The sequence below is a fragment of the Amblyraja radiata genome, chromosome 7, assembly GCF_010909765.2.
Source record: "Amblyraja radiata isolate CabotCenter1 chromosome 7, sAmbRad1.1.pri, whole genome shotgun sequence".
Lineage (NCBI taxonomy): Eukaryota > Metazoa > Chordata > Chondrichthyes > Rajiformes > Rajidae > Amblyraja > Amblyraja radiata.
Window position 1 is genome coordinate 50,487,458 of NC_045962.1, and position 13,057 is coordinate 50,500,514.

General features: G+C 44.5%; 1 protein-coding gene across 6 annotated transcripts in view; it reads right to left on the reverse strand.

The window, feature by feature from the left end:
- Positions 1 to 13,057, reverse strand: part of LOC116975392 (arf-GAP with GTPase, ANK repeat and PH domain-containing protein 1) — a 600,018-nt gene that overhangs the window by 296,221 nt on the left and 290,740 nt on the right. For all 6 annotated transcript variants that reach the window (XM_033024451.1, XM_033024453.1, XM_033024452.1 and 3 more), the window contains one exon: positions 12,687 to 12,821. In XM_033024451.1, the coding sequence (XP_032880342.1) occupies positions 12,687 to 12,821 (135 nt within the window). The remainder of the gene's footprint in view (positions 1 to 12,686; positions 12,822 to 13,057) is intronic.

Consider the following 13,057-nt stretch of genomic DNA (forward strand, 5'->3'; position numbering starts at 1 on the left):
GTTTTATGTGATGGGTGGGGGAACTCTTTTTCAATCTCTTACTTTGCCAGAGATGCGATTGTTTTCTGGATAGTATCTCCGGCCGCTCTGCGGCCTAACATCATGGAGCTGGAGGCCTTGCTCGAGTGACTTTGAGCCCCACAGCAGGGACGTGGACTTACCATCGGAGCCTGCGATCCCTTGCCTGGGATCGACGCTCCAACTGCGGCCTGCGGATTTCAACATCGAGGAGCTCGCAGTCTCGTGTCGAGACTGATGTCGGGAGGCTCCAAAGTCGCATGAGGTTTGACTAGCCCTGACCCGGGGTCCGATCGCCCGACGCAGGGGAGCTGAGATCCCCCCCCCCGATGCGGGAGCTTGATCGCCCCGACGCGGAGGGCCTGACCGCCGGCTACGGGAGCCAAGATCATGCCGTCAACGGAAGACTCGAGGCCCCTTACCGCAGGAGAGCAAAGAAGGGAAGAGATTGAACTTTTTTTACGCCTTCCATAACAGTGAGGAATGTGGAGTCACTGTGGTGGATGTTAATGTTAAAATGTATTTTGTGTGGCTTGTTGCTTTTTATTAGTATGACTGTATGGCAAATCAAATTCCTCGTATGTTGTAAAACATACTTGGCTAATAAAGTATGATTATGATGATGATTATTATTGTATTGTCCAGTGCACAGCTTTCAAGAAAGATATTGTGTGCAATAGGGTCCAGTTTATAATTGGGGTAATGGTATTCAGAGCACTGTTAATTAGGGAGTGTTATTATTCACAGAGGCTCTTGTTTGTTGGAGAGTGTTGACAATCAGAAGACAATTATCATAAGGGGACTTTTGCAATTTAAAGAGCCACTGTTAAATTAGGAGTGCTATTATTGAATGGAGCCGTGTTAAACAGGGAGAACCATTACCAGGACGGATCCTGTTAAGTGAGTTCAGAAAATAGCTGTTAAAGTACTGTCACTGAGCTTTGTTAAATTGGAAGCATCTTTGGAAAAGATCCGCAAAATAGGTAATGAGATTATTGAGGCAATCCCAGTTAAATGCAGAGCATTACTATTGGAGTTCTTTAATGCCTTTTTTTACACAATACTATTACCATCAAGATGCTCTAATCAACCGAGTTTTGTTAAAAAAAAAAAACTCCTTTGCTTCTTGATACTAACTTTCTTCAACCAATAAATATTCATGACCTCACTGGAGGAATTATTGGGAAAGCTCACCGCAGCTCTGACGGAGAAGAATTATCTGAACAGTAATATTTTGCATTTGTATAGAACCTTTAACATAGTAGTTGCTTCAAAGACAGGATAGCAAACAAATAAAAAAATCAGCACAAGAAAACGGAAAGAAAGTGAGAAAGTATAGTCAAAAAGATAGATTTTAAGGAGCATCATAAACAGAGGTAGCATAGTTAAATTAGTTAGCATATTTTAGGACATTCTACTTTGTTCTGTAGGCTGTCTGCCAATATTCTATCCAGCTAATTTGAGAAGTTACCAATGAATCATCATATATTGCCATTCGTTGATACCTTTACACTATAAACTGACAAGTAACTGATTACAGAAACATCAGCAGCACAACTCTCTGGTTGGTATGATTTAAACACACAAAGTGTCCAAGATATCAATGCTTGGATTTCATCTTTTACATTTTTTATAGAAGACATGAATGAAAGCATCAAAGATAAGGTTGCTAAAGTTGCAGATGACACAAAGGTGTGCAGGAAACAAAGTCATAAAGAGGACATAAGGAGGCTGAAGTGGAATATTAATAGGTTATGTGAATGCGCAAAGATCTGGCAAATGGACTAAAATGCAATAAAATAGCAAGGTTGTTATCTAAATGAAGAGAGTTTACAGAGCTCTAAGATTCAGAGGGATCTAGGTTCTTGCTATATGATTTGCAAAAGACTAATGCGCACAAACAGTAAGTAATTAGGAACGAAGAAGGGTCTCGACCCGAAACGTTACCTATTCCTTTTCTCCAGAGATGCTGTCTGACCCGCTGAGTTACTATGCTTTTTGTGTCTATCTTAGGAAAGCTATCAAAATGCTTTTGTTTATTGCAATGGAAACTGAACACAAAAGCATGACTGTTACACTTCAGTTACATGGAGACCGCATCTGGAATATAGCATTGATGGTCTTAGTTAGTAAGTTGGAAAAGATTTACACGACTTATGACCGGAACGGGTGGACAGTTTTATAAGGAAAGATTGAACAGAGGCTTGAATCAGCTGAAAGTTCAGAAGAGCGAAAGGTGACAGAGGGGCACTAGAAGAAGTGTCTGAATTTTTAAAAGATGATTTGGATCGATTCTAGATAATTAAATGGGTGAAAGGTTAAAAATGGTATTGCAGTCATTTTTGAATGTCAGATCAGGCCTGAAGAGCTGAGTGGCCTATTCCTGCTCCTAATTTGTATATTCAAGTTCAAATTTATCGTCATATGCACAAGTCCAGTGTTTAGTTACGAGATGCAGGGTGGAAATGCCCTGTGCCCATCGAGTCCTTGCCGACCAATGATCATCCATACACTAATTCTATCCTACGCACTAGGGACAATTTACAGAAGCCATTTAACCTACAAACCTGCATGTCTTTGGAATGAGGGAGTAAACTGGAGCACCTGGAGAAAACCCACACGGTCACAGGGCGAATGTACAAACGGCACCCGTAGTCAGGATTGGACCTGGGTCTCTGGCACTGTAATGCAGCAACTACTGCTGTGCCACTGTGCCTCCCAGTGGGGTATAGTTACAATAACAATTCTCGCTTAAAACATCACTGCAGGCATATAGACTTGGACAGACACAAAACAAATTATAAATAAATTACACGTAAAAATTCTAAAGGACTGTGCAAAAACTACATGAGTGCAAAAAACATAATTAGTAAAAAAGCAAATCATAGGAGTGCAAGAGTTGGCCGCAATGTTCCGTATTGACGTAGGATTCGGGTTGTGTAGGTTGGTTCAAGAACCTGATAGTTGCACAAAAGTAGCTGTGTCTGAACCTGGTGATGTGGGACTTCAGGCTTTGCTACTTCCCCCCCCCCCCCGATGGTAGCAGCGAGAACAGGGCATGGCCCAGGTGGTGGGATTCATGATGACATTTGCCCCGTTCATGAGGCAGCGCCTCATGTAGATGCTTTCAATGGAGGGGAGGGCTGTGCCCATGATGAGTCCACCATTCTCTGCAGCTCTTGCATACCTGTGCATTGTAATTGGCGTGCCAGCTCATGTTGCATCCATTCACGATACACTCTACAGTACATCTGTAAACATTTGTTGTAGAGTATTCAGTGATATTCTGAATCTCTTAAAACTTCAAAGAATGTGGTGGTGCTGATGCACTTTTATCGTGATTGCATCTGTTTGCTGGACCCAGGTCAGCAGATTTGCATGATGTAATTGTCTACACCGGAGATATCCACTCAATGCCAGTCAACCAGTGACTCATTCATAGGCTGGATATTCTACTGCACCCAAGGCTCACGATAAGGTACTCTGCAACCTCCTGCCATTGTGGACAGTGCAGATCATGGAGGGAACATGTTGGAGAACAGATGGCCAAGGTCAGAAGCTCACAGGAGAGAAAAGGGACAAGGGAAATAATTGAGGTGAGGAGGAGGAAGGGACAGGGTGGGATCTGGGGGCAGAGGCTGACGTCACTATCACCTCTGAAGGATGCTTGAGGTATGAACCAATCTCCACTGGAAGCTTCAAGAGGCAGATCGACACTTTGTCTACCTTGGCAGCAACCCACGAAAATCCAAACAAACATCAAGACTCTCCACTTCAGGCCTCCTTAGTATTTGTCCAGGTGTACCTTGAATGAATACCATCAGATGTATGTGGTGCCAAGCCCATGTTGTACATTATTTGACACCATTGCACCTGACCAGCAGCCTCTGTGCCAATGCATCATACATATCATCAACGACTTTGGTCCGTGGCCTTATGCCACAACCTGAGAATGCCAATGTATGGAAGCCAGGAGACTGCAATGGGAAAGTTCTCCCTCTGGTTTCCCACTGGAAGACCAGATACAGTCCTGCTTGAGAGAATGGAGTAAAGTCACTGAAAGTAAACATGCAGGTACAGCAGGCAGTGAAGAAAGCTAATGGTATGTTGGCCTTCATAACAAGAGGAGTTGCATATAGGAGCAAAGAGGTCCTTCTGCAGTTGTACAGGGCCCTAGTGAGACCACACCTGGAGTATTGTGTGCAGTTTTGGTCTCCAAATTTGAGGAAGGACATTCTTGCTATTGAGGGAGTGCAGCGTAGGTTCACGAGGTTAATTCCCGGGATGGCGGGAATGTCATATGTTGAACGAATTGAGCGACTGGGCTTGTATACTCTGGAGTTTAGAAGGATGAGAGGAAGATCTTAATGAAACATATAAGATTATTAAAGGATTGGACACGCTAGAGGCAGGAAACATGTTCCTGATGTTGGGGGAGCCCAAAGCCCAGAGCCAGGGGCCACAGTTTAATAATAAGGGGTAAGCCATTTAGAACGGAGACTAGGAAAAACTTTTTCACCCAGAGAGTTATGAATCTGTGGAATTATCTGCCAATTCTCTGGATGCTTTCAAGAGAGAGTTAGATAGAGCTCTTAAAGATAGCGGAGTCAAGGGATATGGGGAGAAGGCAGGAACGGGGTACTGATTGTGGATGATCAGCCATGATCACAGTGAATGGCGGTGCTGGCTCGAAGGGCCGAATGGCCTACTCCTGCACCAAATGTCTATTAAAGGTGAATGCTGTAAAGCTGAAAATACACCGATGGCCTTAGTTGCCTAGAATCTATCCCTTCAGGACCTGCACTTCCAATCACTACAGCAGGATTCCACATATAAAAATAACGCTTTAACCAAAAGTTGTTGGAATAAATGTTATGTGGAAGCTGTGATAAACCAAGTGTATCAACCACTGATTTCCTCTAGTTCTAGCACTCTGCTGAATTAACACCATTTTAAAGACAGAAAATACTGCACAGAAACATCTGGGCCGCCTAGCTTTGACTGCTATTCTACATGCCTCTTCCACCATAACCTTCAGTACCTTTTGACTGCAAGTGCTTTAGCTTTCTCTTCAATATGTTTACACCAGCACAATGTCTCACATTACAACTATTTCAGGTAAAGAGCATTCTCCGCGGATTGGATTTAACACCGTCTCTAGGGGTTGGAGTCCCACACATTAGAGTCATGGAGTCATACAAGCACATCAGCAATGTCCATACAGACCATCAAGTTCCTATAAATACCAATCCTATTCATCAACATTTGGTCTGCTACCTTCCATGCCTTGTTTTCAACTGATTATGTAGGTACTTCTTAAATTGAGTTCAATATATTCAACAAATTTTGACTGCTAATTTAGGAATATTTTCATTTCAATGGTGTCTTCTTGAAAGAGCCAAGTCTATTCAAGCTTCCCTGAAAAGAATAAGCTTGCTGTTCTGTAATAATTCCAGTAAATCAACTTGGCACCTTCTCAAGTGACTTAGCATCCTTTATACATCATAACAATCAGTAACAACACAAGCAATTAGAACACCTATCCCGCTGCTCCTCCAATCTATTTGAATTCATTCTTTCAAAATCCACGTATCAATTTAATTTAATCCCATCTGCCTACATTTCCACATTGTGATTCATTTCCTTTTTGCCCACTGGTTTCACAAATTCCTCCTTTCTCTCGGATCTCCTTGTAGAGAATGACTGCTCTGTGGGGTCCGAGGGAGTAAATGAGGTCAAGATGGGGGGGACCTGCAGACTTGGTGGGCCAGGCATGGAGTACACTGCCCGGCTTCTGTGTTCTCCCAAAGGGAGAAAGTAGTGCCACAATGGGAGAAAGTAGTCCCACAATGCCATCCTGAATATTATTCCTCCATTTTGATCGGCCACATACCAAGAACACCCGCAAGCCAATGGGGATGTCACTCGTTTTAAACAAGGCTTTGAGATCGTCCTTGAACCATTTCCTCTGCCTGAGCAGTGCGCCTTGTTTTGGTCGTGCTAGGCACTTGACGTCATGGTCTGACCAACACTGCTCACTAATGGTTATCCGCAATGCTGGCTATATTGGCTTGCCTATCCTCCTAGTTCATTTACAGGATATGGAGACCTCATCGGTGGTATCTCTTCAGTGGGTTGTGGTATTTAGCTGAATGCAGTCTGACTGATTTCCTCATGGCCTGGTATGGAAATTCAAATGCACAGGGACACAAGAAACTGCAGAGAGCAGTGAACTCAACCCCGGCACAGCTCTCCCCACCATCAAAAGTATTTGCATGAGGTGCTGCCTCAAGCGGCGGCATCTATCATTACGGATATCCATCATCCGGGTCATACACTCTTCCTGCTGCCACTGTCAGGCAGGAGTACAGAAGCTTGAAATCCCAAACCATCAAGTTCATAAACAGCTACTTTCCTACAACCATCAAGTCTTGAATCTACTTGCACAAGTCTAATCTCACCACAGCAAGACACTACAGACCACCTCTTGCGCTACCATGGACGTTTTAATTGACTTTTGCATTTCTGGGTTTTAAAAAAAAGTCTTTTTCTATTCACTCTCTTGCAGAATTTGTGTAATTTATGTTTTGTGCATTGTATGTGTGCATGTGCCTTTGATACATCTGCAAGCTCGATTTTCATTGCACCTGTACAGAGGGAAGCTTGCTGGTATATCAGTGTAATGAGGAAGCCTCGCTCAAAACCTTTGGTTAAATTTATTGACACCTACATAACAGACATGAGAAGCATTTTTAGATGCATTTCAATGATTGCATCTACTTTTAAAGCTGCATTGTGTAGCCAGTTAACACCTCAATGTCCACACGCCCTCTGCTGTTCTTCTGAAATAATTACAATTACATGACCAGCACTATCCCTCCACATCACTTTCAACCTTTATATAATATTCCACCAAACTATGTCCATTGTTTCTTTATGTCTAATATTCTTTTAAACACCAGGTCAACAATTAACTTCTTGTTGCACAACATATGATCTAATATAATCTGTTCCTCTTCATTTACCCCATTAATTCATCCCGTTTTAGAACTGAATTTGTTAATTGAAGGTTGAAGGTCAACCATGAAGTCCCTGTGGATGAATTTACAAATACCACTAACCTTCATGTGCATAAGACATTTCTCATCTTCTCCCTGTGGGATCAGTTAAAATTTCAAGTTCGCCCTTGTCTGAGACTCTCCCATTAAGAATAAATATTTTCCCTATCTGTTCCTTTATATGTTTCAATCGCCTCAATTGGATTAATTCTTTACCCGCGTTATACAAGTAGGATAAAAATAGTTTGTTCACGTACAAGGACGTTACTTGGTCTGGAAGGCACGAGTTATAAGAAGTCCTCTATCCCATTCATTAAAATTGTTGGTCAACCTCTTTATTCATCTTGCCCACCTCACTAAATGTATCTTGGAATAATGATTGAGACAACATAACCCCTATTAGACTGCACCCATTTTCTTTTAGTTGGGCCATTCCTTTGTTTCGTTGAATTGACTTGTTTCTGTACCATCTACTCCATTCTGACTCTGATTGGAGACGTTCCCTTATGTTTGTATGCATGGTACCTTGCTGCCTCAATCTACTTGTTTTGTTATCCTGCACTGCTGCTTTGTCATTTCCCTACAACTCAGGGCACAGGTTCAAGCCCCACTCCTGAGATTTGAACACATTACTTTGACTGCAACACTGATACTGTGCTGCAGTCAGACGTGCAGCCTTTGGAATGAGATACAGTCGCCCTCTATAATGTTTGGGACAAAGACCCATCATTTATTTATTTATTTGCCTCTGTACTCCACAATTTGAGATTTGTAATTAAAAAAATCACATGTGGTTAAAGTGCACATTGTCAGATTTGATTAAAGGGTATTTTTAAACATTTTGTTTTCACCATGTAGAAATTACAGCTGTGTTTATACATAGTCCCCCCATATCAGGGCACCATAATGTTTGGGACACACGGCTTCACAGGCGTTTGTAATCACTCAGGTGTGTTTAATTGCCTCCTTAATGCAGGTATAAGAGAGCTCTCAACACCTAGTCTTTCCTCCAGTCTTTCCATCACCTTTGGAAACTTTTATTGCTGTTTATCAACATGAGGACCAAAGTTGTGCCAATGAAAGTCAAAGAAGCCATTATGAGAGAAAGAAGAATAAAACTGGAAGACATCAGCCAAACCTTAGGCTTAACAAAATCAACTGTTTGGAACATCATTAAGAAGAAAGAGCTTACTAATCGCAAAGGGACTGGCAGGGCCAAGGGAGTCCTCCACAGCTAACGACAGAAGAATTCTCTCTATAATAAAGGAAAATCCCCAAGCACCTGTCCGACAGATCAGAAACACTCTTCAGGTGTGGATTTGTCAGTGAACACTGTCCGCAGAAGACTTCATGAACAGAAATGCAGAGGCTACACTGCAAGATACAAACCACTGGTTAGCTGCATAAATAGGATGGCCAGGTTAGAGTTTGCCAAGAAGTACTTAACAGTTCTGGTAAAAGGTTTTGAGGCGAGATGAAGATTAACTTATATCAGAGTGATGGCAAGAGCAAAGTATGAAGGAGAGAAGGAACTGCCCAAGATCCAAAGCATACCACCTCATCTGTGAAACACAGTGGTGAGGGTGTTATGGCCTGGGCATGTATGGCTGCTGAAGGTACTGGCTCACTTATCTTAATTGATGATACAACTGCTGATGGTAGTACAGGTGCACAACCTTTTATCCGAAGATCCAAATAACGAAAACCTCCGAATAGCGGCCATTTTTTCGGTCCTTGAAGAAAGGTCCTTGAAAACGTTCACCGAGGGCGGCCCGCAGAGGTGACAGTGGAACCTCCGGTCGGTCCTCGAAGAAAGGGGAACTAAATCCCCATTCATAAAAGAGAAGATGAGGGTATATTGCGCGGGAGGGTTAATAATTGACAATATGCTGCTGCCTGCCCGCTGAATTAAAAAGTTCCCACGCAAGACTCACGAAACACTGTATATCGTGAGTCTTGCGTGGGAACTTTTTAACTCAGCGGGCAGGCAGCAGCAGATTGTCGCTCGCTTCAGTATCACCCCACCTACACCCCTCTGCTTCCCGGCCATGTGTGTGACCCCTTCCCTCCCCTCTCCAGCTCCCCGCCCATTGCACCGGCGCGGGGGCTTTGCACTGTCTTCACGTCGGCGATTTCGCAGGACCGTGTCAGGACCAATTGGACACCGACCACCAGGCCCACCGCAAGCACGGAGACCCCAGGGACCCACAGCCAACAGCAGCCCAGCCCAGCCCCACTCCAACTACAGAGGAACCTGGGTTGCGGATGACGGGGCGCAGCTCGGGGCGTCGTAGGGGCCCATCGGGGAGCGGCCACTCAAAGCCACGCCGGGAGATGTAGGGCCCTGCCCCGGTCTTGACGTTGGAGCCCCCGGCGGGCGCTAGCAAGTCCGCGGCAATTTACAGCCGCGCCGGGCGTTGTAAGGCCCCCCTCCAGGTCACTCTCAACCTCTATGATGTTTGCTCTCAACCCCGTAATTCGGGCGGGAGAAGTCGCTGCTGCCGGTGCCCCGCAAAGCAGTCTCCCACCGGAGACCCGCGAGCTCCCGGTGTCACCATCCACCGGAGTCGGGTCGCAGCAGCTCGCCCCCGCAACTCTCCACGCTCCGAAGCTGGCTAGCTCCACGGAGGTAGGTCCGTAGGTCCACAGCTCCCACCGCCGCCCACCGACCCCCAGGCCCACTGCAAGCACGGAGATCCCAGAGACCCACAGCCAGCAGCAACTCCAGCCCAGCCCCGCTCCAACTCCAGAGGAACACGTAGGGGCAGAAGCTGATGGTGTGCAAGGTACGTCTTGTTCTTGGGGTGGCGGATGAGGGGGCGCAGCTCGGGCTGTGGGCGAACTGCCACTTGTCGCTGTAGCGGCCAAAGATCATAGAGGAGCTCCTCTATGATCTTTGGTAACGGCCCATCAGGGAGCGGATTCCTCTGGAGTTGGAGGGGGAGGGGGGTATTGTGCTGTTTGATCGCCCCCTGCTATCCCATGGACAGGGAGACACAGCGGCTTTTTAGACTGGTGGGCAATCACTTCCAAAGTTCTGCCCACACAGTCAGTACACTTCTCCTACACTGTATTTCATACAAACATTTATTCTGCAAGAAAAAACGACATTGAAGACTCAAACTCGCGATCGAGTAACTGCCAGGATCAAGGCGCAAACTCGCGACCTTGCGGATATGAGCCGAGCACTCTACCACTGAGCCAGCCATTAAAATCTACGCTAAAAAATTTCCATTCCGAAGACCGACAAATTCTGAATTACGAAAAGTGTCTGGTCCCAAGGCTTTCGGATAAAAGGTTGTGCACCTGTAGCATAATAAATTCTGAAGTGTATAGACACATCCTATCTGCTTAAGTTCAAACAAATGCCTCAAGTGGTTCATTCTACAGCAAGACAATGATCCCAAACATACCACTAAAGCAACAAAGGAGTTTTTCAAAGCTAAAAAATGAATAATTCTTGACTGGCCAAGTCAATCACCCGATCTGAACCCAATTGAGCATGCCTTTTATATGCTGAAGAGAAAACCGAATGGGACTAGCCCCCAAAACAAGCATAAGCTAAAGATGGCTGCAATACAGGCCTGGCAGAGCATCACCAGAGAAGACTCCCAGCAACTGGTGATGTCCATGAATCACAGACTTCAAGCAGTCATTGCATGCAAAGGATATGCAACAAAATACTAAACATGACTACTTTCATTTACATGACATTGCTGTGTCCCAATCATTCAGTGCCCTGAAATGGGGTGACTATGTATAGACACAGCTGTAATTTCTACATGGTGAAACCAAAATGTATAAAAATCTGAAATAAGTGTAAAATCTGACAGTGCCCTTTAACCACGTGATTTTTTTCTATTAATATTACAAATCTCAAATTGTGGAGTACAGAGGCAAATAAATAAATGATGGGCCTTTGTCCCAAACATTATGCAGGGCACTGTAACAAATCACCAGCTCTCAGGATAATGTGAAATTTCCCATGCATTGCTGGGAGTGATTCTTTACTAAATATCCTTTTCAATATTTACCTCTTGATTTATATCACTTGATATAACCTGGCTCAGTAATGTCCCTCATTGAAGCAAATCTGGTCTGGCCTTCACATAACCCCAGCCTCACCAATGTGGGGGACTCTTAACTTTACTTAGATAGAAACTGGTAAATAGAGCTTGATGGGCGTCTGGATCCTGGAAGAATCCAGCAAAGATGTTGTGGGGCATCAGGAACAACTAATGGGCCTGTCCCACTTAGGCGATTTTTCAGGCAACTGCCAAGTCGCCTGAAAAACCAGCGACTGGAACTGCGGCTGTCAGAGTGGAACAGAGCTTCCTTCACCAGGCCGTCATGCAGGCGGGGGACAGGGCAAGCGGGGAGACCGCTGTCTGAGTGAAATTCACACGGTGCAAAGCCAATGTGATACAGACACACACCACAATGAACAGGAAGGTTGGCGCTGTAATTAAGACGGTGAAAGCACAAAGTACAGGAAGGGTTACGAAAGTCCTTTAAAAGAGGGGGGGGAGAGGGGGGAGAAGGAGTGGAGGCAACATTTAAGAAGCCTGAGATACACGGCTGTGAAGCTCAGCGGACATTAACATTACCGGCTGATTCTGAAATCTACTGCTTATGGTTTTTTTCCCAATGGGCCAATGAAATTCACCAGTCAGCACGGGCTACAACCTATGAGAACCTTCGACCTCCTGGCGACCCACCTACTGCACGAGAATTCTCGCTGCTCTCCATGGCGGCTTCATTCTGGTAGCCGCATATTTTTCAACGTTGAGAATGCGGGAACTTCTCACGACCATGAAGGCGACCACCCGGCAACCACCCGCGACCATGTGGTGACCGCATAGTCTCCTGTAGTCGCCTAAAAAGTCGCCTACGTGGGACAGGCCCATTAGTCTCAAGATACAAGCTGATCCCTAGGGATAAATGGTAACTTTGAGAGCCAAGCTTCGCCTTTATAGGAAATGTATATTTCCGAAATGACTGATATTAAAAATAATTCAATAGGATGCAAAGTTTTTAAAAAAATGGAAACATTTAAAAATGAAGTGTCTATAATACACAAATGACATAACATTAGTGGAATATGGAAAAGGAGAGGGAAGAGCGAAAAGGAAGCTGAATTTAGAAGGATTGTGATGGGCACACACAGAATGAGGATCATGGAACAAAACAAGTATGGTGAGCAAGGAGAAAGGAGCTATAGACTATAGTTACAGCAGCAAAAATGCATAACAGCAGGGGAGGGATACACAATAGTCAAAAGAATCCCAAAGAACTACAAGAAAGTATAGTTTAAAAATGTAACTAAAATCGAAAGAGCATCTATTTATGATATAATGAATGATATTTTAAAAAGTGTACATTCACTCAGGATCATGATGATAATGTCTCATCACTGTTGTGGGATAAAGGTGCTGAACGAGGGACACACGTGAATACTAAGGAGAGTGGACCCACCTCCACAGCTCTGTGGTTAAGCACACCTGCCCTCGAGGTACCACAACTGCTATGGAACCTACAGATTCTCCCTGCCAGCACAGCAGCTAACACGGTGAAGCCCAGCAGAATTCAGCAAGAGAACAAATATCTCACCGTCCTGAAAAACGCGCTCCACATTCAGGCCATACGTGGCACACGTTTCATAGTAAGTGCATCGCTTCAGATCATTAGAGAGTTTACGCGCCCTGGAATCATCGATTACCCGTGGATTGGATGTACTGATGGCATCTGTGGAGGAAAGACATGACAGAATATTAACATCAACAGAACACTCGCAGGGTGATTAAAGCTCTGATTGCAGCAGGAAATCACAGGGACATAGATCAGATGGCCGTTTGGGAAACGGAATTTAATCCTGACAAATATCCAGGGAATTATTGCAGGAAGTCAAATAGGAGTAGGATATTTATAGTAAATGGCAGGTGCCAAGACCTGTTGTAAGGCAACTTGATTTGACTAAGTGC